Here is a 27852-nt window from a genome sequence, read left to right as displayed (position 1 = left end):
TCGCTGTTTGCAGATGACATGATCCTCTACATAGAAAACCCTAAAGACTCTACCAGAAAATTACTAGAGCTAATCAATGAATATAGTAAAGTTGCAGGATATAAAATTAACACACAGAAATCCCTTGCATTCCTATACACTAACAATGAGAAAACAGAAAGAGAAATTAAGGAAACAATACCATTCACCATTGCAACAAAAAGAATAAAATACTTAGGAGTATATCTACCTAAAGAAACAAAAGACCTATACATAGAAAACTATAAAACACTGATGAAAGAAATCAAGGATGTCACAAACAGATGGAGAAACATACCATGTTCATGGATTGGAAGAATCAATATTGTCAAAATGGCTATACTACCCAAAGCAATCTATAGATTCAATGCACTCCCTATCAAGCTACCAATGGTATTTTTCACAGAACTAGAACAAATAATTTCACATTTTGTATGGAAGTACAAAAAACCTCAAACAGCCAAAGTAATCTTAAGAAAGAAGAATGGAACTGGAGGAATCAACCTGCCTGACTTTAGACTCTACTACAAAGCCACAGTCATCAAGACAGTATGGTACTGGCACAAAGACAGAAATATAGATCAATGGAACAGAATAGAAAGCCCAGAGATAAATCCACAAATCTATGGACACCTTATCTTTGACAAAGGAGGCAAAGAAAAAAGACAACCTCTTTAACAAGTGGTGCTGGGAAAACTGGTCAACCACTTGTAAAAGAATGAAACTAGAACACTTTCTAACACCATACACAGAAATAAACTCAAAATGGATTAAAGATCTAAATGTAAGACCAGAAACTATAAAACTTCTAGAGGAGAACATAGGCAAAACACTCTCTGACATGAATCACAGCAGGATCCTCTATGACCCACCTCCTAGAATATTGGAAATAAAAGCAAAACTAAACAAATGGGACCTAATGAAACTTAAAAGCTTTTGTACTACAAAGGAAACTATAAGCAAGGTGAAAAGACAGCCCTCAGATTGGGAGAAAATAATAGCAAATGAAGCAACAGACAAAGGATTAGTCTCAAAAATATACAAGCAACTCCTGAAGCTCAATTCCAGAAAAATAAATGACCCAATCAAAAAATGGGCCAAAGAACTAAACAGACATTTCTCCAAAGAAGACATACAGATGGCTAACAAACACATGAAAAGATGCTCAACATCACTCATTATCAGAGGAATGCAAATCAAAACCACAATGAGGTACCATTACACACCAGTCAGGATGGCTGCTATCCAAAAGTCTACAAGCAATAAATGCTGGAGAGGGTGTGGAGAAAAGGGAACCCTCTTACACTGTTGGTGGGAATGCAAACTAGTACAGCCGCTATGGAGAACAGTGTGGCGATTTCTTAAAAAACTGGAAATAGAACTGCCATATGACCCAGCAATACCACTTCTGGGCATACACACTGAGGAAACAAGATCTGCAAGAGACACGTGCACCCCAGTGTTCATTGCAGCACTGTTTATAATAGCCAGGACATGGAAGCAACCTAGATGCCCATCAGCAGACGAATGGATAAGGAAGCTGTGGTACATATACACCATGGAATATTACTCAGCTGTTAAAAAGAATTCATTTGAATCAGTTCTAATGAGATGGATGAAACTGGAGCCCATTATACAGAGTGAAGTAAGCCAGAAAGATAAAGAACATTACAGCATACTAACACATATATATGGAATTTAGAAAGAAGGTAATGATAACTGTATATGCAAAACAGAAAAAGAGACACAGATGTTCAGAACAGACTTTTGGACTCTGTGGGAGAAGGCGAGGGTGGGATGTTTCGAGAGAACAGCATGTATATTATCTAGGGTGAAACAGATCACCAGCCCAGGTGGGATGCATGAGACAAGTGCTCGGGCCTGGTGCACTGGGAAGACCCAGAGGAATTGGATAGAGAGGGAGGTGGGAGGGGGGATTGAGAAGGGGAATACATGTAACTCCATGGCTGATTCAGGTCAATGTATGACAAAACCCACTACAATATTGTAAAGTAATTAGCCTCCAACTAATAAAAATAAACGAAAAAAAAAAAAAAGAAACAGCAAAAAGATATTTTCAATGACCTGATTCAATCAATTAGGGAAAGTCTGGCTTAAGGCACGTTACTCAGTGTCTTTCTCTTAACTTCTGAACTGTGGTGTTGGAGAGGACTCTTGAGAGTCCCTTGGACTGCAAGGAGATCAAATCAATCAAACCTAAAGGAAATCAACCCTGAATATTCATTGGAAGAACCGATGCTGAAGCTGAAGCTCCAATACTTTGGCCATCTGATGCCAAGAGCCAATTCATTAGAAAAGACCCTGATGCTGGCAAAGACTGAAGGCAGAAAGAGATGGGGGTGACAGAGGATGAGATAGTTGGGTGGCATCACCGATTTAAAGGATGTGAGTTTGAGCAAGCTCCAGGAGATGAAGGACAGGGAAGCCTGGCGTGCTGCAGTCCATGGGGTCACAAAGAGTCAGACACCACTGAGAGACTGAACAACATCAACAAACAGTTGTTTTCAGAATTGAATGAAATAATACATTTAAAAAATAGAGTACAACGTTTGAAAAAATTCAGGCACACAGTGTTAACATCCTTCCTTCTCACTGACCTAGACAATAGGTGCATTTGGTGAAAAGAACATAGAAAATGCCTACTCTATAGGAACTTACAGAAGAAGTTAAAACATATCAATGTTAGACAATGACTGAAGTGCTAAAATGAAACAGTTAAGACTCTTCAGGGTTTTACATCATCATTTTTATACTTGGCCTCAAATCTAATAAAATTTACTCATTCTTTCTTTATGCAATTTACTAGCACTTTTGAAGTGCCTGGTGCACTTACTACCTTCCAGGAATTTACAGTACAGCAGGGGAAATGGATGGGGCTTCCCAGGTGGCTCAGTGGGTAAAGAACCTGCCTGCCATGCAGAAGGCACCAGAGATATAGTTTCCTTTCCTGGTCAGGAAGATCCCCTGGAGGAGGGCACAACAACCCCCTCCAGCACGCTTGCCTGGAGAATCCCACGGACAGAGGAGCCTGGAGGGCTGCAGTCAACAGCGCAAAGAGCCGGCCATGACCAAAGCACCTGAGCACAGCACCGGGGAAGTGGACACACAGCAATCACTGGGGTGTCACCTTCGGCATTTTGATACAAGTGTTGAAAGGAAAGTGTGGTTCAGTAAAGAAGGAAGACAAGAAGCGCTGTAGAGGTTCCAAAGTGAGAGACAGTGGTTTTCCTTCCTCAAAGCACATAATCCTACCTGAAGCTAGCTTAATGAGGGAGTAGTGTTTTTATTTAAATCTAATTTGTTTTTCAAACTTATTTTCAACTGGAGGATAATGGCTTTACAACATTGTGCTGGTTTCTGCCACAGATGAACATGAATCGGCCATAAGTATACATGTGTCCCCTCCCTCTTGGCCCTCCCTCCCATCTCCCGCCGCAGCCCAACTCTCTAGGTTGTCACAGAGCACCAGACTGAGCTCCCTGTGTTAAAGAGCAACTTCCCTTTAGCTATCTATTTTACATATGGTAATGGATGTTTCAACACCACTCTCTCAATTCGTCTCCCCCTCCTTCTCCCACTGGTCCACAAGTCTATACTCTATGTCTCTATGTCTGCATCTCTATTCCTGCCCTGGAAAAAGGTTCATCGGTACCAGTTTTCTAGATTCCATATGTTATGTTTAGTCACCCAGTCCTGTCTGACTCTTTGTGACCCCATGGACTATAGCCTGCCCGGCTCCTCTGTCCATGGGGTTCTTCATGAAGACTGGAGTAGGTTGCCATGACCTCCTCCATGTTATCTTCCCAACCCAGGGATCAAACCCAGGTCTCCCATGTTGCAGGCCAATTCTTTACCAGCTGAGCTACCAGAGAAGCCCCTATATTCCATATATATGCGTTAATATATGATATTTGTTTTTCTCTTTCTGACTTACTTCATTCTGTATAATAGGTTCTAGGTTCACTCACCTCACTAGAACTACTCAAATTTGTTTCTCTTTATGGCTGAGTAATAGTCGATTGTATATATGTACCACATCTTCTTTATCCATTCGTCTGTCAATGGACGTCTAGGTGGCTTCCATTTCCTGGCTATTGCAAATAGTGCTACAATGAACACAGGGTACATGTGTCTTTTTGAATCATGATTTTCTCAGTGTATAGACCCAGTAGTAGCTCAGTCGGTAAAGAATCTGCCTGCAGTGCAGGAGACCCAGACTCAATCCCTGGGTTGGGAACATCCCCTGAGAGAAGGAAATGGCAGCCTACTCCAGTATCCTTGCCTGGAAAATCTCATGGACAGAGGAGCCTGTTGGGCTGCAGCCCATGGGGTCAAAAAGAGTTGGGCACGAGTGAGCCACTAACACTTACTTACTTATACCCAGTAGTAAAGTTGCTGGGTCATATGGTAGTTTTATTCCTAGTTTTTAAAGGAATCTCCATAAGGGGCTGTATCAACTTACATTCCCATCAATAGTGGAAGAGGGTTCCCTTTTCTCCACATTCTCTCTAGCATTTACTGTTTGCAGATTTTTTTGAAGATGGCCACTCTGGCTGGTGTGAGGTGATACTTCATTGTACTTTTGATTTGCATTTCTCTAATAATGAGTGATGTTGAGTAATTTCTATGCTTTTAACAGGAAGATTCATTGACATGATTGAAAATACAAAACACACAAGTATATAATATATGTAATAAGACATCTTTTACCATCCTCCACTTTCATTCATTTCACCAACTTCTCAGCAAGCTCTAGCCAACTAGTACCCTTCTACAAAGGCAGCCAACGTCATCAGTTCCTTGTGCACTTTCCAGGTATATTTAATGTATCACAAGCAAATGTGAATATATATCTCCCCCTTTCTAACAAGTGTGCTATACCTTCTTAATTTCATTTGAAGTATGTCATTGAGCTCATTGCTTATTAGTATATAAACAGCTTATTCATTCTTCATCCTATTTCAATAGCTATATATTATTTTAGAGTATGAATATACCACAATTTACTGAACTGATAAGACATGAAAATTATTTCCAGTCTTGTTCTTAAAAATGCTGCTATGACAAATTAATGTAATATATCATTCTACATGTGTACAGAATACATCTAAGAAATAAGGTCTTAAAAGCAGAATTTCTGGGCCAATTTTGCTTTATTTAGCCAACACGATGTGACTGTTTTAAATATTCAACAATCAGAGTCTAGGGACTTCCCTAGCAGTCCAGTGGTTAGTCCACCTTGCAAGGCAGAAGATTTGGGCTGGATCCCTGGTTAGGGAACTGAGATCCCCACAAGCTATGGGGCAACTATGCCCACGTACCACAACTAGAGAAGCCTGCATATCACAGTGAAAGATCCCAGGTGCCACAACTAGGACTCAATGCAGCCAAATAAATAAACAGAATCTAGACATCCCTGGACTAACCTGTCCTATGCTCTGGTTTGGCGTCACCTCTCTATCTTAGTCTTCAGCTTCACTCTCTCACAGATCTTGCCCTAGCAGCACCATCACCATTAAACAAACATCTCCTGATGAGAATTCCCGGGCAGTCCAGTAATTAGGACTCCTTGCTTTCACTCCTGAGGGCTCAGGTTCGCTCCCTGGTCAGGGAACTAAGATTCCCCAAGCTGCACAGCATGGCCAAAAACAAATAAACCAAAAATCAATCAACAAACAAAACAAAAAAACAAACAAAAGTGATCTCTTGAGTGCCAGGTATTGTTCTAGGTAGGGGGTCTAGCAGCAAAGAAAACAGACAAATATCCCTCCTTTCATAGGACTCTCTAGTAGGAGTTCACTCTGTGGGTCTCTAGGAAAGGGACAGATAAACACACAACTTCAGTAAGTACATTAGAAAGTTATCTGGGCTGAGAAGGAAAACTAGCTAAAGAGAGAAAGGAAATATGAAGGCCTGAGAAGGAAGACAGGAAATCGGGGCAGGTTTATATCTGCAGGCAGAATGATCCAGGCAAATCAAGAGGAAAGTCCCGTGGCAGGACAGTGAGTGCCCCACTGGAGGAAGAGAAAGGAAGCTAGTGTGGCTGTAAGAAGCGAGGAAGGAGGAGAGAATGAAAGACGAGGCAGGCATGCGTGGCGCTGCAGGAGGAAAAGTGGGCGCTGGACAGAGTGGAACCGGCCGCACTGTGGGGGTGGGGCTGAACCGGGGCAGGGGCACCGGCAGAGACACAGTCAGTGCAGGTAGGGCGTGAGGGGGCGCTCTCCAGGAACTGAAAGAGTAACAGGCTAGGAGAGTGGAGCTGGGGCAGAGGACAGAAACCCACTGCAACAAAAGGTTAACATGAGAACAGAAAAGATCCTGCCTCTTTCTCGAACAATATATTCCACATAATCCAGTGACCAGTGGACAGGAACTGGAAAGCCATGTTATAATTTATCTAAGTTATCAATTTTTCATCTGCATAGGTCATAATTTTAATTGCTGTAATTATAAACAACCTTTTATAAAAAGTATTTTAGCAATCAATTTTACCTGTTAAGGTTTATATCCTGGTTAGAGACTTGGTTTTTAAAGATTATTCTACTGCAGTCACATTATTCATTGCCAAAAAGCCATCTGTTTTGCCTTTTAGTACTAAATTTTTAATCCTCACACTCATTTCACTAAGAACTTTCTTGGGGGTGGCATTGGAGATAGCAGTGACTGTCATTATTTTGATGGAAGTGCAGTAGACACTAAGTTGGCTGTAATTGATTTCAATATCTCTTTACAAAGAAATTAATCAGCACAATTCCTTCAGTCTTCAAAGCAACTATAAAGAGAATACCATATTTTCTCCTAATTACTGCTTTATATTTTTATTTGGTTACAATTTTCTCACTATCTTTATCATCTGTGACCTGCCTTCTGGTCTCACTATGTCACCAAACTTGCTCTCCTTAAAGTTTTCTTTAGATCTTGCTAGAATTCACCACTGCCTTGGATATCTATGACCGCACTCTGATACTTGAGTGGCACTGAAAACTGATATTCTATGCAATACTCACTCATAGTCTGAAGAGAGGAAAAGGCACCCATTAAAGACACAGACCAGGAGTGGAAAAGGCATACACTCAGGCTCTCTCTCCCTCCTTTTGATAAACATTCCAGTTTTCCTTTGAAGGACTATCCCTCTGCCATGCCATATGATCCTGGCACAAATCTCAGTCAGCATGAACTGCTCCCAACCCCTACTGACCCCAAGTTAGGCCAATCCTACTTTTTCCCCTGGAATCTGAATCTTAGGCAGAATGACTCAAGACAGAGAACAGTTGAAATTCAGTCTCTCTGGTGTCAATGACTGGAAGAGCTTTTCCTGAGTTCTTGGCCCCTAGGTCCCTGGAACTGTACTTAGTTCAGTTCAGTTCAGTCCCCGTCGTGTCCAACTCTTTGCAACCCCATGGACTGTAGCACACCAGGCTTCCCTGTCCATCACCAACTCCCAGAGCTTGTTCAAACTCATGCCCATCGAGTCGGTGATGCCATCCAACCATCTCATCCTCTGTCGTTCTCTTCTCCTCCTGCCTTCAATCCCTCCCAGCAACAGGGTCTATTCCAATGAGTCAGTTCTTCACATCAGGTGGCCAAAGTACTGGAGTTTCAGCTTCAGGAACTGTACTAATCCATTCCAAAATCTGATTAACCATTCTTCCTTTGATTCTGCTAGCTTTCCAATCCCCTTTAATAAATTCCCGTTTTGCTGCAATTAGTCACAACTAAATCCTGTTGTTTGTGTAACCATTATGTTGAACACATAGGCTTCCCCAAATTAAATCATGAAATAGCTTTGTGTTTCATGAGGCTAGATTTTCTCTGGCCCCTGCACACATAGTACATAAGTTAAACATTCTGGGCTCAAGTTCTAATCCTATGTCCTACTAGTTACTTAACTTCTCTTTGTCTTAGTTTCCTTATGCAGAATAAAAACATCTACCTCACTGGGCCATTGTGAAACTTAAATGACTTCCCAAATGCCTGGCATGTATAATAGTAAGTTCTGAAAAATGTTAATTAAGCTGATGCAGTGATGGTCTGGTGAGGGTCCTGTCACTGTCTTTATTTCTCACAACCTTAGGCCCTGACTTATTTCCGTACCCGTCTTCATGCTCTCTCCTTTTCTGAATCCTTCAAGACATAACTGAATGAAGCACCACCACTTCCACAACACCCGCACTGATCTACAAAGCCCACAGTGACTTGATACTTCACTTGCAGGAATCATAATCTAGAGCAGACACATGAGTCTTAATTCTGTATCACTCTAGTATTTTTTAATTGTACCTGTGTGTAAATCATGACTACCCAACAAGAAAAGTGTTCCTTGAAGGCAAGAATAACATTTCATATTATTTTATGTCCTCCATATTACTTACTACAGAGTAAGGCTCATAGTAAGCCCTTAATAATAAAGTTTTAAACTGTCCTCTGAGAAGTTAAAAATATTTCCAATCATAATTACTTGAGTTTGTATAGCTTCAAGCCATTAGGTCAACGTTTTAGCATATATACTACCAAAGTGAGCACAGGCCATTGTTTTTATCGTGTGTAAGAGCACACAAAAAGACAGGGATAGAACTTTCTGTTTTCTTCACACACCAGCCCAGACACACTGGGCATCCAATAAATGTCATTAACGGTCTACAACAAAGCTGAAAGTTTCAGGACCTGAAAATCAATCCCAACGATGACAGGAAATTCCAAACACGTCTATTACTATTAATATTGAAAACTATAGAGCTGAAAGGTCCTGCTTTGTTTAAAACTTTAAAACTTGGGAGATGAGGGAAATAGATACTCAAACACTTTTTTCTCTTGAAATATACTTTTGTTCCCATAAAAACTGTTGATGAAGGAAAAAGTAGGAAAGGTAATTACTGTTTCTTTTCATTGTCATGTTTCTGGAGTGATTATTATTATTTTTTTTTTTTTGGAACTCTGCATAATACAAAGTATCCCACCTTCTTTCTCTGATTTCTCTAACCATGTGCAAAAGTATACACAGAAATAAAAACTTTTCCCACTGATGCCCAAGAGTATATCATTTACATATAAAAAGATGGCACCGTTTCAGAGCTTTGTGGGCAGGATTTTCATCATGTGTAAGAGTCAGCTGGGAAAGAGAAGCTGAGAAAGCCGAGCCTCAACTCCACGTGAAACTGTCTGAGAAATGGAGATGTATAAATTGACTCACTTAGCTGACCCTGGAATAAGCTTATATTACATCTAAATAACACCTTTTCAAAATTCTGTACTTCTCGGCTTACATTGTTTAACAAACACAATTATTTCAAAGTTTAGAAAAAATTATATTTTCTAAATGCTATCCACTATAAATTTTTCAACCAGACTAACTCTTCATTGTTTCCTTTCTACAGGAACACTCAAGAAAAGAAAGAAAAGGAAAAGAGGGAAAAAAAACCACACATCTTACTTGGATTGTGCAAGACAGCCGGGTACAACCACATTCTGACTCTCCTCCTCAGCCTGGAGTGCAGTGAGCTCCACCATGTTAACCATCACATCACTGGTGTGGCCTGGAAGCTGGGGAAGCACTGCGAGGATCTTCTCCACCAAGTTATCTCCATGATGTCCTACAGCCCCTATTTAAACAGACAAGAAAATATGAACTCACAAAATGGGAGGAAAAAGAAGCTGTTACAGAAATCAGTAACACAATGCTGACATTTTTCCCTTGGTAACACTAATCAGGTTCACAGTTACCTAGACAATGTATGTCTTGTGTGTCGTACTTAATGGCCCCTGAGGGCAGGCGCTATGTCTGTCTGGTTACTGCTATATTCCCAGAACTTGGCATAGTGCCTACACATGGAAGGCATCAACAGGTATTTAGTGAATAAAAATAAGTTAACATTTGGTAGGTCAGGTAAATGGTGACATAAGATGACACTATCCTGAAATTTTCGAGCCAAACAGATTTTCTTAATTGTGCTGATGAAGACTTTAAGACCTAGAAGGACTTAGTGACCTGACCAAGAATAGCAGATCTCCCCTTTGCAAGAGGCTTATCTTCATAATGGCAGCTGTTTACCTAGTCCATTCTATACATAAAGGCAACTTGGTAGTTGGTAGGTTTACTAATTATTTGTTAGATGAGAAAAAGAACAAATGAATGAATGGGAAAAGTTTGTACTGATAGAAGGATTTATAGAGCATTTTCTATTTACCAGGCACTGTTCTAGGTGCTTTACATATATTAACTCCTTTAATAACAAATGAATTAATAAGCTCAAATTAAAATCATGACCAATTACACAGCTTAATGCTTTTCCAAAAGGCCGAGTTATCTTTCCAAAAGTCATCAATGCTTGAAAGATTCCATTTCAACAACCAGCTGTTGTTGTTGTTCAGTTGCTGTCATGCCCAACTCTTCTGACCCCGTGGACTGCAGCACAACACACTTCCCTGTCCTCTACTATCTCCTGGAGTTCACTCAAACTCATATCCATTGTGTCAGTGATGCCATCCAACCATCTTGTCCTCTGTTGCCTCCTTCTCCTTTTGCCTTCAACCCTTCCCAGCATCAGGGTCTTTTCCAACAAGTTGGCTCTTTGCATCAGGTGGCCAAAGTATTGTAGTTTCAGCTTCAGCATCAGCTCTTCCAATGAATATTCAGGGATGCTTTCCTTTAGGATTGACTGCTTTGATCTCCTTGCAGCCCACGGAACTCTCAAGAGTCTTCTCCAGCACCACAGTTCAAAAGCATCAATTTGTCGGCAATCAGCTTTCTTTATGGTCCAAATCTCACTTCTGTACATGACTATTGGAAAAACCATAGCTTTTACTATGTGGACCTGTGTCAGCAAAATGATGTCACTGCTTTTGGAAATGCTAAGTTTGTCATAGCTTTTCTTTCAAGAAGCAAGCATCTTTTAATTTCATCATGGCTGCAGTCAACATCTGCAGTGATTTTGGAGCCTTAGAACATAAAATTTGCCACTGCTTCCAATCTTTCCCAATCTTCTGATCTATTTGCCATGATATGATGAGACCAGATGCCATGATATTATTTTTTTGAATGTTGAGTTTTAAGCAAGCTTTTTCACTCTCTTCTTTCACTCTCATCAAGAGGCTCTTTGGTTTCTCTTCACTTTCTGCCATTAGAGTGGCAACAATGGATGTGACTGGCCAAATCAACTTGTTTTGATCTCACTCACTTCAAATCAATTAACATTTGATTTCCTAATGTCTTTCTATCTGTATCTCTCTACTGTATTTGCCATGTCATATTAATTGGGCAGAAAAACTAGGTAGAAAAAACTAAACCAGAAATTCAAGGAATCACGGTCATCACCCTCATCATCTTCATCAGAATAGCTAATATTTATTGAGACCTGGTCAAACAGGAGATGGAAGTGGTCAAACAGGAGATGGCAAGAGTGAACTTTGACATTCTAGGAATCAGTGAACTAAAATGGACTGCAATGGGTGAATTTAACTCAGATGACCATTATGCCTACTACTGTGGGCAAGAATCCCTTAGAAGAAATGGAGTAGCCATCACAGTCAACAAAAGAGTCCAAAATACAGTACCTGGATGCAACCTCCAAAATGACAGAATGATCTCTGTTCGTTTCCAAGGCAAACCATTCAATATCACAGTAATCCAAGGCTATGCCCCAACCAGTAACGCTGAAGAAACTGAAGTTGAACGGTTCTATGAAGACCTACAAGACCTTCTAGAACCAACACCCACAAAAGATGTCCTTTTCATTACAGGGGACTGGAATGCAAAAGCAGGAAGTCAAGAAACACCTGGAGTAACAGGCAAGTTTGGCCTCAGAGTACAGAATGAAGCAGGGCAAAGGTTAATAGAGTTCTGCCAAGAGAATGCACTGGTCACAGCAAACACCCCCTTCCAACAACACAAGAGAAGACTCTACACATGGACATCACCAGATGGTCAACACCGAAATCAGATTGATTGTATTCTTTGCCGCCAAAGATGGAGAAGCTCTATACAGTCAGCAAAAACAAGACCGGGAGCTGACTGTGGCTCAGATCGTGAACCCCTTATTGCCAAATTCAGACTTAAATTGAAGAAAGTGGGGAAACCACTAGACCATTCAGGTATTACCTAAATCAAATCCCTTATGACTATAGAGTGGAAGTGAGAAATAGATTTAAGGGACTAGATCTGATAAGACAGAGTGCCTGATGAACTATGGACGGAGGTTCATGACACTGTACAGGAGACAGGAATCAAGTCCATCCCCAAGAAAAAGAAATGCAAAAAAGCAAAATGGCCATCTGAGGAGGCCTTACAAATAGCTGTGAAAAAAAAGAGAAGTGAAAAGCAAAGGAGATAAGGAAAGATATTCCCATTTGAATGCAGAGTTCCAAAGAACAGCAAGGAGAGATAAGAAAGCCTTCCTCAGTGATCAGTGCAAAGAAATAGAGGAAAACAACAGAATGGGAAAGACTAAAGATCTCAAAGAAAATTAGAGATACCAAGGGAACATTTCATGCAAAGATGGGTTTGATAAAGGACAGAAATGGTATGGACCTAACAGAAGCAGAAGATATTAAGAAGAGCTGGCAAGAATACACAGAAGAACTGTACAAAAAAGATCTTCACGACCCAGATAATCACAATGGTGTGATCACTCACACTCACCTAGAGCCAGACATCCTGGAATGTGAAGTCAAGTGGGCCTTAGGAAGCATCACTACAAACAAAGCTAGCAGAGGTGATGGAATTCCAGTTGAGCTATTTCAAATCCTGAAAGATGAGGCTGTGAAAGTGCTGCACTCAATATGCCAGCAAATGTGGAAAACTCAGCAGTGGCCACAGGACTGGAAAAGGTCAGTTTTCATTCCAATCCCAAAGAAAGGCAATGCCAAAGAATGCTCAAACTACTGCACAATTGTACTCATCTCACACGCTAGTAAAGTAATGCTCAAAATTCTCCAAGCCAGGCTTCAATAATATGTGAACCGTGAACTTCCAGATGTTCAAGCTTGTTTTAGAAAAGGCAGAGGAACCAGAGATCAAACTGCCAACATCCGCTGGATCATCGAAAAAGCAAGAGAGTTCCAGAAAAACATCTATTTCTGCTTTATTGACTATGCCAACCCCTTTGACTGTATGGATCACAACAAACAGTGGAAAATTCTTCAAGAGATGGGCATACCAGACCACCTGACCTGCCTCTTGAGAAACCTGTATGCAGGTCAGGAAGCAACAGTTAGAACTGGACACGGAACAACAGACTGGTTCCAAACTGGGAAAGGAGTACGTCAAGGCTGTATATTGTCACCCTGCTTATTTAACTTATATGCAGAGTACATCATAATAAACGCTGGGCTGGAGGAAGCACAAGCTGGAATCAAGACTGCCGGGAAATATCAATAACCTCAGATAGGCAGGTGACACCACCCTTATGGCAGAAAGTGAAGAAGAACTAAAAAGCCTCTTGATGAAAGTGAAAGAGGAGAGTGGAAAAGTTGGCTTAAAGCTCAACATTCAGAAAACTAATATCATGGCATCCAGTCCCATCACTTCATGTCAAACAGATGGGGAAACAGTGGAAACAGTGGCTGACTTTATTTTTCTGGGCTCCAAAATCACTGCAGGTGATGACTGCAGCCATGAAATTAAAAGATGCTTACTCCTTGGAAGGAAAGTTAGACCAACCTAGACAGCATATTAGAAAGCAGAGACATTACTTTGTCAACAAATATAGGTCTAGTCAAGGCTATAATTTTTCCAGGAGTCATGTATGGATGTGAGAGCTGGACCATAACAAAAGCTGAACACTGAAGAATTGATGGTTTTGAACTGTGGTGTTGGAGAAGACTCTTGAGAGTCCCTTGGACTGCAAGATGATCCAACCAGTCCATCCTAAAGGAGATCAGTCCTGGGTGTTCACTGGGAGAACTGGTGTTGAAGCTGAAACTCCAATACTTTGACCACCTGTTGTGAAGAGCTGACTCATTTGAAAAGACCCTGATGCTGGGAAAGATTGAAGGCAGGAGGAGAAGGGGATGACAGAGGATGAGATGGTTGGATGGCATCACCGACTCAATGGACATGGGTTTGGGTGGACTCCGGCAGTTGGTGATGGATAGGGAGGCCTGGCGTGCTGCAGTTCATGGGGTCGCAAAGAGTCGGACACGACGGAGCGACTGAACTGGACTGATTGAGACCTGATGATGTACAGATATTAACTTCCATACTAATCATTTATTATCCACTTAATTCTTAAAACAACTCTAATACATAGGTATTATTATGCTCAATGACACAGCAGAGGATTCAGTTTAAGTAACCTACTCAAAATTATATATGCTGTAAATTACAGAGAAGGAATTCAAACACAGGAAGCAGATAACCACACTCTTTATTAAAAAAAAAACAAAAAAAACAAGCCCATACAAGTGACTTAAGACAGAACCAGTATAAGTGCTTTGAAGGGGACTTCTGCTATTAAAGGAAAGAGTTTTTATTCCACCAGAAAAATACTTAGTTATCAGGGCTGAAAGGAACCAGATCTTATTTATGTTTTCTATGGTTTATGTTTGTCTCCCCAGCACTCAGACTATAACTTACTTATTAAATACTTGCTGAATGAATGCCTAGTGTCTATTAGGGGCCCTGAGACCCACAGGAGAGTCAAAAGTCTCTAAGTGAATCCTCTTTAACCCTGGAAAGGAGATACTAGATTACCCCACAGCATCATGAAATTCGCTTTCCAGTAGTAACCTTCTCAATAATTTAAAAACTTCTCCTCATTACCACAATAACTTTTCTGTGAACTCTGTGCCCAAATTCGGAGTCTTGCCCCTAAGTTATTCTTATCTGTCATCTGCCATTCTTTGACACATGGTACAAACAAGTTGTCTATGTGTTCTGCATTTCTTTCTTAACTTCTTTAGTGCCTACAGTCTAGCTGATACTCCTCCTCCCTATGCAAGCACAGGGGACTTTAGCAAGTCTCAATTCATTACACTGTCAGCAAATTAAAACAAAAACTCTCAGCAAATCTAGAAACTTGTCTAGAAACTCTTCGATATGAGAAGTCAACATACTTAATTTTATTTAAGGTTCAGTAGCTAATAGCTGTTTTTACAGAACCAAACTATTATTTACATCCTTAAAATAATATATACTAACACCCAAAATATCATAGAATATAGTTCCTGACGAATGGTTAATTCTAACCAACTCTCAGTTACTTTGCTGTTGTTTTTCAGCTGCTAAGTCATGTCCGACCATTTACAACCCCATGGACTGCAGCACACCAGGCTTCCCTGTCCGTCACCATCTCCCAGACCTTGCTCACACTCATCCACTGAGTTAATGATGCCATCCAACCATCTCATCCTCTGTTGCCCCCTTCTCCTCTTGCCCTCAATCATTCCCAGCATCCTGGTCTTTTCCAATAAGTTGGCTCTTCACATCTTGTAGTCAAGGTATTAGAGCTTCAGCATCAGTACTTCCAATGAATATTCAGAGTTGATTTCCTTTAGGATTGACACGTTTGATCGCCTTGCTGTCCAAGGAACTCTTAAGTCTTCTCCAGCACCATAATTCAAAAGCATCAATTCTTTAGCCCTCATTTACTTTAGTGGCAGATAATAGGTTAGGTAGTAGAATTCTTCTGGGTTATATGTATGGCAAATTATTCTTATACTTACAGTCTTAGCCTCATATTGAAGGGGAAAACATACATTTCAAAGACATTAAATCACTTTAAAGGCATGTCATTAAGCAATAATGATAATAACTAACATTTTTCCCATCATGCACCAGACACTATTCTAGGAGCTGGACATGTTCACTTATTTTACCCTGTTATTCTCAATTCACGGATCAAGAAACTGAGACCAATAAGTTGAAGCTCACCCAAAGACTTCTGACTAGGAAGGGCAGAGCTAAGGCCACTATGACTGCTACGCATGCCTGTTACACACCCTAGAGAGTGGCAGCAGCTACTGTATATTAAGGATCTGCCTCAATCCCCTCACTCCTTACATATGTGATCCTGTGTAATATAAATGTGAGCCTGTCACATCACAGCTCAAAACCCTCCAAATTTCCCATCATATTCAGGTTTTTAATCTAAGTCTTTAGTTTGCCCTACAATGCTTTCCTTCTGCCTATCTCTCCAACTTCATCTCCCCTCACTGCCCTCCTTGCTTGCAGGGCAAACTGAAGGAAGCCACACTGGACTCCTCAAACACATCCAGTATCTTCCCACCTCGGGTCCTTTGCACTTGCCATTCCCCGGGTGTTACGCATTCGATAGCTGGGTCTTCTGCGTTCTGTACCTGGGTCTTATATGTTCTATACCAAGGCTGTCACACATCCTATTTCCCCTCTCCTGTCATTCTCTGATCAAACGTCAGATCCTCAGAGAGGTCTTCTCTAGCTATGCTATCTAAAATGGAAACACAATCCCTTTTTAATCTCTTATCTACTGCATTAGTTATATACTGAATAAGTAAATGGATGGATGATTTTATATTTTTCCAACAGCACTTTACACTCGTTATTTCCCCCACTTACAAATGAAAAATCCCTCAAAAAGCTCAGTGAGAACCAAACAGCAGGTAAGTCACTAGGCTAAGCCTTGAATTTATTATACCAGTCTAGATCTAACACTCGCAACCTAGTCGGAGCCCTACATGGCTTCTCAATTGCTCTCATTACCTATGCTGATTTTAGACAATTTCCTCTGAACCCTAAAATAAAGATGGTGGTGGTGGTTTAGTCGCTAAGTCGTGTCCAACTCTTTCAATTCCATGGACTATAGCCCGCCAGGCTCCTCTGTTCATGGTATTCTCCAGGCAAGAATACTGGAGTGGGTTACCATTTCCTTCTCCAAGATAAAGATATTGGTTGGTTATTTTGCATTTTGTGGAAAACCAGATGTGGGGGGAAAGAATAAGTAACTTTTCCGAACACTAAAGCAGCACCAGAGTCCAACAACTGTGCTGAGTCTCTGAGGCTGCTAGCTTCTAGAGACCACATGAACCTCATCTCCACTATCCAGGACAAGAATAGCCTTTCTTGTGAGAGAGGTTATGAGCACAGGCTCTGGAGCAAGCTGCGAAGGTTCAAACCCCAACTCTTTGACTTACTAGCTGTGTGATCTTGGGTGAGTTCCTTAACTCCTCCATGTCTCTGTTTCCTCATCTGTAAAATGGGGATAATTATAGACGAATTGTCATAAAAATTAAAGGAATTTATCCCTTGTAGAGCAAGGCGATCAAACCAGTCAATTCTAAAGGAAATCAATCCTGAGTACTCACTGGAAAGACAGATGCTAAAACTAAAGCTCCAATACTTTGGCCACCTGATGGGAACAACGGACTCCCTAGAAAAGACTCCAAAGCTGGGAAAGATTGAGGGCAAGAGGAGAAGGGGGCAACAGAGGATGAGATGGTTGGATGGCATCACTGACTCAATGGACATGAGTCTGAGGAGACTCCTAGAGATAGGGAAGGACAGGGAAGCCTGGCATGCTGTAGTCCATGGGGTCCCAAAGAGTTGGACACAACTTAGCGACTGAGTAACAACATATATGTACAGTGCTGAGAAAAGTAGAATGATCCCAAAGGTTAGCAATTATGAATAGTCTCAAATTTTAAGGCTTTAATAAAACAGTATATAACCACATCTTGAATGAACCAATAAACCCTAATCCAAGGATTAAGAACCACCCATTGGATTGGGAGTTAATCTTTAACTGGATGGATTTAATTTAAAAGTTTATATGAAACTAAAATTCAAAAGAATTGAACCAAGAAGAAATTTAATTCCCAGAGTTACTGCTCCTTCTTATCTTTTGATCTTGAACTTGTAAATAATCAACAAAGCCCTCTAGCCCATCTGAAGAACCAGAAAATACTAGAAAAAAAAGACTCAAATCTCTCTGATATTCATAAATCACGTCTACCTTTTTTTTTTTTTTTTTTTTACGTCTACCTTTTTAATTGTCCCTTGAAACAAAATCAGAAGCCAGACCGGTCCATAGAAGTTTGTCTTTAAATTCCCTATGCAAACATGTCTGAAGATACTGCAGACAAGCTTCTGTGTGGTCTAGATGTGGTAAAGGTACACCAAAATTATAGCAACAGACACTGGGGGCCTTCTCAAACAAGGAATACATGTAAATCCATGGCTGATTCATGTCAATGTATGATAAAAACCACTCCAATATTGTAAAGTAATTAGCCTCCAACTAATAAAAATAAATGGAAAAAAAATACAATTGCAATAACTTCTCAAACAATTACAACAAACTTCCTCTATGTTTCAGACCAGAGAGCTTATTGACTGCTTCAGGGTAGCAAGGAATGTGTCTATCTTGTTCACCAGTATTCGTCTAGGCCTGAATAACACCTGGCACATAGCAGGCACTCAATAAATGTTTACTGAAAAAAAATAAACCAACTATTAGACAAAGTGACATTACTTTCAGCAAAGATGATGACAAAAAGATGAGAAGCTTCTCTATATTTGTAAGCATGACATTAACACTGTGGAGTATTTATGAACTATTGGAGGTTATTTGTGTTATTTCGGGTAGCGTCAATTTTACATCTAAGAAGAATATATACATGTGCATACATATCTTCTAATGGTAAAGTGTCAAGAATAGCACCCAAAATATTCAACAACAAATAACATTTTAATACACTATGTATATATATTAACATTTAAACCAACAACTGAAAATGGATTTTCTTTTGGTCACTATATGAAAACCGCTGTCATATGTAATTTAAATTGAAATCCATATCAGATTCAAATCATTCTGATGATTTCCAGTTACTTTTTGATTTTAAAAAATTGTTGGTGCAATCTTCTACATGCTGCAGCTATCCTTAGCTAAACAATGCCCCAATCTAAGCTGCAATTTGATGTAAGAAACTACATCAAAATTCTTGTCACAACAAATTCTTTTCTTTGTAATATTTATTTTTTATTTATTTGGCTGCCCTAGGTGGCATGTGGGATCCACTTCCCTGAGCAGAGATCAAATCCTGCACTAGGGACTCAGAATCCCAGTAACTGGACAAATAGGGAAGTCCACAACAAACTCTTAGTAACAAGTTGTGAGCTCCCCAGCTCCTTTTGCTTGCTGCAGCCAGGACAGATAAATTTAAAAAAAAAATGAAGCATGGTGATCGGGTATGTTCCTGGATGTCAGAGCCTAGATCATGGTTGGAAAGCACCTGGGCCAAAAGTAATGCCACCAACTCCACTTACCTTCCCACCCCAGCCAGTTTGGGGCCACCGTGGAGCAAAGGACAAGTGTTGCTTCTCTACAATCATCACCACCAGCATGAATTCCTTCTGTGGCCTCAGCACCCTCAGCACCCCCACTTTCTTAGGCCCTATCGCTTGCCTCTACCAAGCAACAGTATTAAGTGAGTTGTGGTCTCACCAAGTAGAGAATTTCTCTTTATTTACTAGTACAAACATTTTGGGGTTTCCCAGGTGGTTCAGTGGTAAAGAATCCACCTGCCACTGCAGGAGAGGCAAGAGATGCGGGTTCAATTTCTGGGCTGAGAAGATTCGCTGGAGGAGGACACAGCAACCCGTTGCAGTATTCTTGCCTGGAGAATCTTACGGACAGAAGGGCCTGGCGGGCTGCAGTCTATGGATTTGCACAGACTGAAGTGATTGCACACACATGCACAGACGTACTTCAGTCTTTAAAAAACAAGTCTGACAACACAACTGCATACCAGCTGAAAATCAGCCCTAAGAATTATCAATATGAAATTGCAACACTATCTTGAAACATCTTTGACATAAATGAACCAATAAACTGATTATTTGGAAGATAGGTTGGATGATTACCACAAATGCATCCATTAAAAAGACTTTATAAGTTATTAGGACTAGAGTAACAAATTTGTTCCAATTAGAAAGTCTACAAGCAATAAATGCTGGAGAGGGTGTGGAGAAAAGGGAACCCTCTTACACTGTTGGTGGGAATGCAAACTAGTACAGCCGCTATGGAGAACAGTGTGGAGATTTCTTAAAAAACTGGAAATAGAACTGCCATATGACCCAGCAATCCCACTTCTGGGCATACACACTGAGGAAACCAGATCTGAAAGAGACACATGCACCTCAATGTTCATCATAGCACTGTTTATAATAGCCAGGACATGGAAGCAACCTAGATGCCCATCAGCAGACGAATGGATAAGGAAGCTGTGGTACATATACACCATGGAATATTACTCAGCCATTAAAAAGAATTCATTTGAATCAGTTCTAATGAGATGGATGAAACTGGAGCCCATTATACAGAGTGAAGTAAGCCAGAAAGATAAAGGGCATTACAGCATACTAACACATATATATGGAATTTAGAAAGATGGTAATGATAACCCTATATGCAAAACAGAAAAAGACACACAGATGTTCAGAACAGACTTTTGGACTCTGTGGGAGAAGGCGAGGGTGGGATGTTTCGAGAGAACAGCATCAAAACATGTATATCATCTATAGTGAAACAGATCACCAGCCCAGGTTGGATGCATGAGACAAGTGCTTGGGCCTGGTGCACTGGGAAGAACCAGAGGGAGCGGATAGAGAGGGAGGTGGGAGGGGGGATCGAGATGGAGAACACATGTAAATCCATGGCTGATTCATGTCAATGTATGACAAAACCCACTACAATATTGTAAAGTAATTAGCCTCCAACTAATAAAAATAAATGAAAAAAAAAAAAAAAAGAATCTCTCCTCCAAAATCTACCCTCTATCAACCAGCAATAATTTGATCCCTTCTGAAGGAGAGCATTATCATAATTTAAAAATGGGATGTAGATCAGTGAAACTTTCTTGGGTACACGATGCCAAAGTCGATAGGTTTCAAATTGGGTTACACGCCCCAGTAGAGAGAGAAGTATACTGGGCCCCAGGGACAGGGTCATGCTGCCCATTCTGGCTTTCCCTGAGCCCCGCTCCCGCCAGGGCATTGCTGCTGCCACCTGCTACCTCAGGCGGGTGACCTCGCCCACTCAGGAGGTCTCAGCCAACCTGAGCTCCCTTCCCAGGCCGGGGATGCTGTCCTCACCGCATGGATACCACCTGGCCGAGCCCCACCTGGTGCTTTCCAAATGAACTCTTCAGGAGGAGACAGAGTCCTGATCATTTTGAATGTCCCTGGCAGAGATCTCAGGAAACTTCCCGGAGGTTCACTCACTGCTCCGTCATCACTTTGTGTGTTTCTCTCAGCATGCTATTGAAAACGATACTTTCACGGTTCCTCATAAGTCCTGGACATAGTAGATTGATTTTTCTTTCTCTTTTTACCTGTTTGTTGCCTTGAATCTACCCAGAGAAACTTTTCTATTTGCTCCCTTTGAATAATGCCCCTTTCAAACTTGAAAGTCAACTGCCTGTAGTATTTCAGTTATTTTTGTGTTTTGTTGTACAGCTCCCTCAATTTGGTCATCTGTTAACAGTTCTCCATCAACTTAAATCCTTCTTATGAAGGATTGATGTGAATACTGGTGTCTGCACATTTCTAAAAGGTTCCCAGGTGGACAGTTCTCCTCCACATCAGTGTAAGTCCAGTTTTTTCAATCTTTGGCTAGAGGCAGTTGCTTTTGTTTAACAGGACAGTGCACATTAGGAATGTACTTACCCATTACAGCATTTAATTAGTTGATTTTAATTGCTATTTTGCTTGGCTCTAAAGCCATGCTCTCCCAGTCTTTAGCATGATCTTATGGACCTAAAATGGCTCAAATACTATCATGGACCTAAACTGTCAAATTTTAGAATACTCAGAAAATGCATGCCCTGGTGTACTTCCACTTTATTTGTGAATGACTAATGATGCAACTTAGGGATCTCAGAAGTATTTTCTATCACAAAAAATGAGTACATTCACCTCACTGAATATCCAAATAACAGCAACCTTTAATTCACCTGTACATTCATCCAGTCTTTCAATAAATACTTATTGAGTACCTACTATTTTCAAGGCACTCTTCTGACTGCTAGTTAATAAATAGTTAAACAAAATGGAGCCCCTCCTCTCAGGAGCTTCCATTCAAATGTGAGGAGATAGGCAATAAACAACCAACGTTTAGAGAATGTCTCTAGAAAGTGGTCAGGGAAGGGTTGTCTGAAAAGGAAGTGAGCGAGAAAGCCATGCAGATACCTGAAGGAAGAACATTCCGAGCTGAGCTGCAGAAGGACTTCAAAGTCCCTGAGGCTGGGACGCACTTGGCATGTTGAGGAAGCGCAAGGCAGCCAGTGTACCGAGAAAGCTGTGTGTGACGGGAGATCATTTAGGGTTGAGGTGGGCTAAGTACACACAGGCAGGTCATGTATGCTCTTGAAAAAAATGCTAAGGAAACCAGATTTGATGGAAGGACTGTGAGCAAGCAAATAAAGCATCAGTTTTATGTTCTGATGGGATTACACAAGAAACTGCATTATCTGTATATCTTCTGCATTTCTTTAATATTTGTATTCATATTATTTTTTAAACTATTTGCATCCTCTACTCTGCTGTGACAAATGATGCTTTGAGACTGACTGAAATGAATCCTGATAACTGAACATTGGATTTGGCAACATGGAGGCCACGGGTGATCTTGACAGAGGAAATTTCTGAGGAGTATTAAGGCAGGTAAAGCCTAAAAGAAGTGAAGCCAAGGGAAAACTGAGCAGAGGATGGTAGAGATAGCAAGAATAGACAAATTTTTAAGTTTGCTGTAAAATGGAGCCAAAATGAATCTGAAGTTGCAGAAGCCAGAGGGGTTAAGAAAGGAGATGTTCCATTCTGTGTGCATGCTAATGGGAAAAATCTGGTAGAAAAGACATTTTTTAAAAATTATGATCTAGGAAAGGGGGAGGATATTTGAAAGAAGTCAATCTATGAGAGGAGTGAGAAAGGAAAAGATCTAGTCTGCAAAGGAGGATAAGTTGGCACTAGATAGTAGCAGAGACAATACATCTCATTTTAATATGAAGGAAGGAGAGAGAAATACATGGCTGTAGATGTAGAAAGGTTGGTAGATTTGGTGATGGGAAGATACAGAAGCTTCCTGATGGCTCATATTTTCTCAGTGATATAAAAGCAAGAAATTTGAGGGGTAAATATGGGGAGATCGGGAGGCTTGGCAACTTAGGCCTTCCAATATACCCATATTTTCTAAATCATTCCTAATAACTTTGCTTTGGGAGCTTTCAGAGGGCAGAAGCTATGCTCTCCTTGTTTTTTTCTGGATTTAGAAGTTGTATATAAGGAAGAGATGCATATTATATTAAAAAAAAAAAAAGTAGTTGCTATGATGCTAGATGGCCAGGACATTATAGTTTGCCTAACTGGAGTCTTGGGGCAGGGCAGGGAGAGAAGCAATCTTGATTTATGAAATAGTATGTCACTGTGTGGATCATAACAAACTGGAAAACTCTTCAAGAGATGGGAATACCAGACCACCTGACTTGCCTCCTGAGAAATCTGTATGCAGGTCAAGAAGCAACAATTAGAACTGGACATGGAACAACAGACTGGTTCCAAACTGGGAAAGGAGTACATCAAGGCTATATACTGTCACCCTGCCTATTTTACTTCTATGCAGAGTACATCCCATGTGAAATGTTGGGCTGGATGAAGCACAAGCTGGAATCAAGATTGCTGGGAGAAATATCAATAATCTCAGATGACACCACACCTATGGCAGAAAGTGAAGAGGAACTGAAGAGTCTCTTGATGAAAGTGAAAGAGGAGAGTGGAAAAGTTGGCTTAAAACTCAACATTCAGAAAACTAAGATCATGGCATACACTTCCATCACTTCATGGCAAATAGATGGGGAACAATGGAAAGAGCGATAGACTTTATTTTTGGGGCTCCAAAATCACTGCAAATGGTGATTTCATCCATGAAATTAAAAGATGCTTGCTCCTTGGAAGAAAAGCTATGACCAATCTAGACTGCATATTAAAAAGCAGAGACATTACTTTGCCAACAAAGGTCCATCTAGTCAAGGCTATGGTCTTTTCAATAGTCATGTATAGATGTGACAGTTGGACTATAAAGAAAGCTGAGTACCGAAGAATTGATGCTTTTGAACTGCGGTGTTGGAGAAGACTCTTGAGAGTCCCTTGGACTGCAAAGAGATCAAACCAGTCAATCCTAAAGGAAATCAGTCCTGAATATTCATTGGAAGGACTGATGTTGAAGCTGAAACTCCAATACTTGGCCACCCATTGGGAAGAACTGACTCACTGGAAAAGACCCTGATGCTGGGAAAGATTGAAGGCAGGAGGAGAAGGGGACAACAGAAGATGAGATAGTTGGATGGCATCACTGACTCAGTGGACATGAGTGTGAGCAAGCTCTGGGAATTGGTGACGGACAGGGAAGCCTGGCGTGCTGCAGTCCATGGGGTTGCAAAGAGTCAGACACAACATAGCGACTGAACTGAACATTTGAAATGTCACTTTTTGGGCAAAAAGAAATGGAAGCACAAGCGGTATACACCATGACTCAAAAACTCAAGAAGCATATACTCATCAGGTGTTTTTAATCTTCTAAGAATTCAAGGGTGTTTTAATGATTACTTTTATTTAAATCACACCTACAGGCTGACACCTGGCTTTTTAAGTCACATAATTAAGCTTACATCTCACTGTTACCATTTAGCCTACTATCTATTTTATGATCTGAAGATGAATCTTATAATCAAAATCTCAAATGCACCTATTGTGGGTTTTTTTAATTTTATTTTACTTCATTCAACATTTTTGTTAATCTACTGAAGGGAATGCTTACCAAAGTCGGTTACCTGATCATTGTCCCTGAACTTGGGTGTGGCCAGCCTGTACTACCAGCAACCATACATTTACCTAATTAGAGAACAATAAAATTGACCTTTGAAAATAAATACAAAGGGCTTCTCTTGTGGCTAGGTGGCAAAGAATCCACCTGCCCATGCAGGAGACAGTGGATTCAATCCCTAATCTGCGAAGATCCCACATGCCACAGAGCAACTAAGTCCATAAGCCACAACTATCAGGCTTGTGTTTTACAGCCAGGGAACCACCAAATACTGAATCCTCGTGCCACAAGCACTGAAGCCTGCAAGTCCTGTGGCTCATGCTGTGAAACAAGAGAAGCCACCACAATGAGAAGGCTGAGGACTGCAACTAGAGAGGAGATCCCACTCTCCACAACGAGAGAGGCCCACACAGTAACAAAGACACAGGACAGCCAAAAATAATAAAAATAAATTTAAAAATTATTTTTTAAAAAAGATTTTAAAAAAGAAAGTAATGCTCATGACAAGTATAAGAAAGTGTTTTTTCTTCCCCTTTTTAATGGTGGGCTTCCCAGGTGGCTCAGTGGTAAATAATCTGCCTGCCAAGCAGGAGACTCAGGTTCAAATCCTGGGTCAGGAAGATCCCCTGGAGAAGGAAATGGCAACCCACCCCAGTATTCTTGCCTGGTAAATTCAGGGACAGAGGAACCTGGCAGCCTACAGTCCATGGGGTCGCAGAAGAGATGGACATGACTCGGGAACTAAACAACAACATATTAAGGGTACCATTTGTTACTTATGTGTATAAATATTATTACAATTTGGGACTACCCAACCTTCAATAGAACAAGAACTAAGAATAAATCAATGAACACTTGAAAATATTTTCTACAAGTCTATTTAGTCTCATTTTCTGGTGAAATTTAAGTTCAGCCTCATTAACACTCATGTAAAGAGATTTGAAAGTCACCTTTCTGTAATACTTTTGGGTTTTGTTATACAGTTTCCTTCAACTTGGTCATCTGGTAATAGTTCTTCAACAACTTAAAGCCTCCTTATGAAGGACTGCTGTGAATACTCATATCTGCACATTTCTAAAGGTTCCCAGGTGCACAGTTCTCCTCCATGTCAGCATAAGTCCAGTTTTTCAATCTTTGGGCTAGATGCAGTTGTTTTTGTTTAACAGGATAGTACACCTTAAGGATGCCTTTATCCATTACAGCATTTAATAAGTTGATTTTAATCGCTATTTGTTTGTCTCTAACCCCCTCTAGACCATAAACCGTGAGATCAGGGACTATGTCTATTTAGTTCTTTGTCTCCTTAACCTGACACATAGTCAAAATGTCAGTCCCTCAGTCATGTCTAACTCTTTGGGACCCCATGGACTGTAGCCTGCCAGGCTCCTCTCCAGGGATTCTCCAGACAAGAATATTGGGGTGGATAGCCATTTCCTTTCCCAGGGGATCTTCCCAACTCAGGGATCAAACCCACATCTCCTGTGTCTCCAGCGCTGCAGGCGGACTCTGCCGCCTGAGCCACCCGGGAAGCGGCTGACACATGAAAGAGGTAAATTAATTATAGGTTGAACCATTTTGGAGGGTGGTTATGAAGCCCCCGCAGCCACTGCCACTCACCTGTGAGATCCAGCGTTCTGTCCACAAAGACCACTGATGCCCTGCCTGAGGCCGTCTTCCTCCTGTTCTTGGCAGGAGCAAAATTGGCCAGATCTGCAGCGATGATCCGACTGAGCGAACCTACAGCAAAGCACTCCTCTCGCACCCCTAAATGCTCACACAGGGCACTGAGCCCTGACACCAGGCACCTAATCTGCAGCAGCAGCTCGGGGGTCAGGGCAGCGGCATCCACCTCAGCCAGGCTTCCCAGCCTCCTTCTGTCAGGTCGCGCACTGTTGAGGATATGCACATCCTGGGGTAACAGTGGGAAAAGGGAAGCAAAAGCTGGAGTCAGGGCCAGGTGGGGAGCTACAGGGGCGAGTAACAACGGTATGTGCAGCACCTCAGCTGTGTAGTTCATGTTGCCCATCCACTCACACAGCTTCTCCTCCAGTTGCTCGAACACTGGCTGCTGCCCTTCCAACTCTGCTGCTGCCGCCGGCGGCACGTGATTAGCCGTAAGATGGACTGCGTGGTTCACAGCTGTGACCACCACACAGTACTGGAAATGACTTCGGCAGATGATGTCCCGAAGGGTCTCCACGATCCGGCCTTTCAGCAGGGAGCTCAACACAAACACTGCCTTGGGCTGCTCGGCTCCGCCACCAACTGCGGCGGGCTCGAACTCGCGCAGGTAACACGCAGGGCTCCCCACCGCCTCCAGCAACCGCGAGGACCCGCAGCCCCAGTGCAGGCTTTCCGCGCAGGCGGCGTCCAGGTAGACCACGGCCCGTTTCACTTTGGCCAGCACCTGCTCCCAGGCTTGCTGGGTAAAGGACAGCACGCCGGTAGTGTTCATTGTTGGGAATTCGCAGACTCGGGGCACCGAGTGCAGAACTTCTCGCAGAACTCACAGCTTCCGGGAATTGGGCTCCAAGAGACATTGACAGTCAACACAGTACACGTGGGGCGGCCTCTGACTTGTCCAGGGTGGCGCAAAGTAATGACGCCACGGAGCGTGATTGGCTAGTGAGGAAATCCGTAGCGGAAGAATTGTTAGGGCTGAGATGAAATGGGCGGGGCTCCGAGCCTCCAGGGTGCCAGGGTAGGTTCGTGGAAGTGAGAAGGAGCTGAAGAAATAGCTGAGGAATTTTGTCCTCCCCTTCCTCTCTGTTCAGATTATCCTTCGCTGCTCCTTGAGAAATCTGAGGACTGATAAAACCTGATTTGAAATATGATGTTTTTCATGGACCTGAACACATCTCTTTAAACGTACAGCCAATTTGCCCAAATTAAGAGCGGCCAGAGAAGATTAAAAACAACCAACTACTGTGAGGTTTTATTGTTTATAGATTACTATCCCATATATTATTGGTCACAAACCTGTAATACACATACCAGTTTCGCTTTCACTTTCTCTACCTTCCTT

The 27852-nt window shown here is 41.5% G+C and overlaps 1 protein-coding gene across 2 annotated transcripts in view; it reads right to left on the bottom strand.

The window, feature by feature from the left end:
* SCFD2 (sec1 family domain containing 2) overlaps nucleotides 1–27404 on the bottom strand; it is a 392631-nt gene extending 365227 nt beyond the window's left edge. For both annotated transcript variants that reach the window (XM_061145974.1, XM_061145975.1), the window contains exons 1-2: nucleotides 26445–27404; nucleotides 9470–9638 (exon numbers count right to left, since the gene is read on the bottom strand). In XM_061145974.1, the coding sequence (XP_061001957.1) occupies nucleotides 9470–9638; nucleotides 26445–27282 (1007 nt within the window). In that variant the 5' untranslated portion in view covers nucleotides 27283–27404. The remainder of the gene's footprint in view (nucleotides 1–9469; nucleotides 9639–26444) is intronic.
* Nucleotides 27405–27852: the final 448 nt, after the last annotated feature.

This window comes from Dama dama, chromosome 6, assembly GCF_033118175.1.
Source record: "Dama dama isolate Ldn47 chromosome 6, ASM3311817v1, whole genome shotgun sequence".
In the NCBI taxonomy this organism is placed as follows: Eukaryota; Metazoa; Chordata; class Mammalia; order Artiodactyla; family Cervidae; genus Dama; species Dama dama.
Note: the sequence above shows the minus strand (reverse complement) of the source record. Positions and strands in the feature narration are given on the sequence as shown.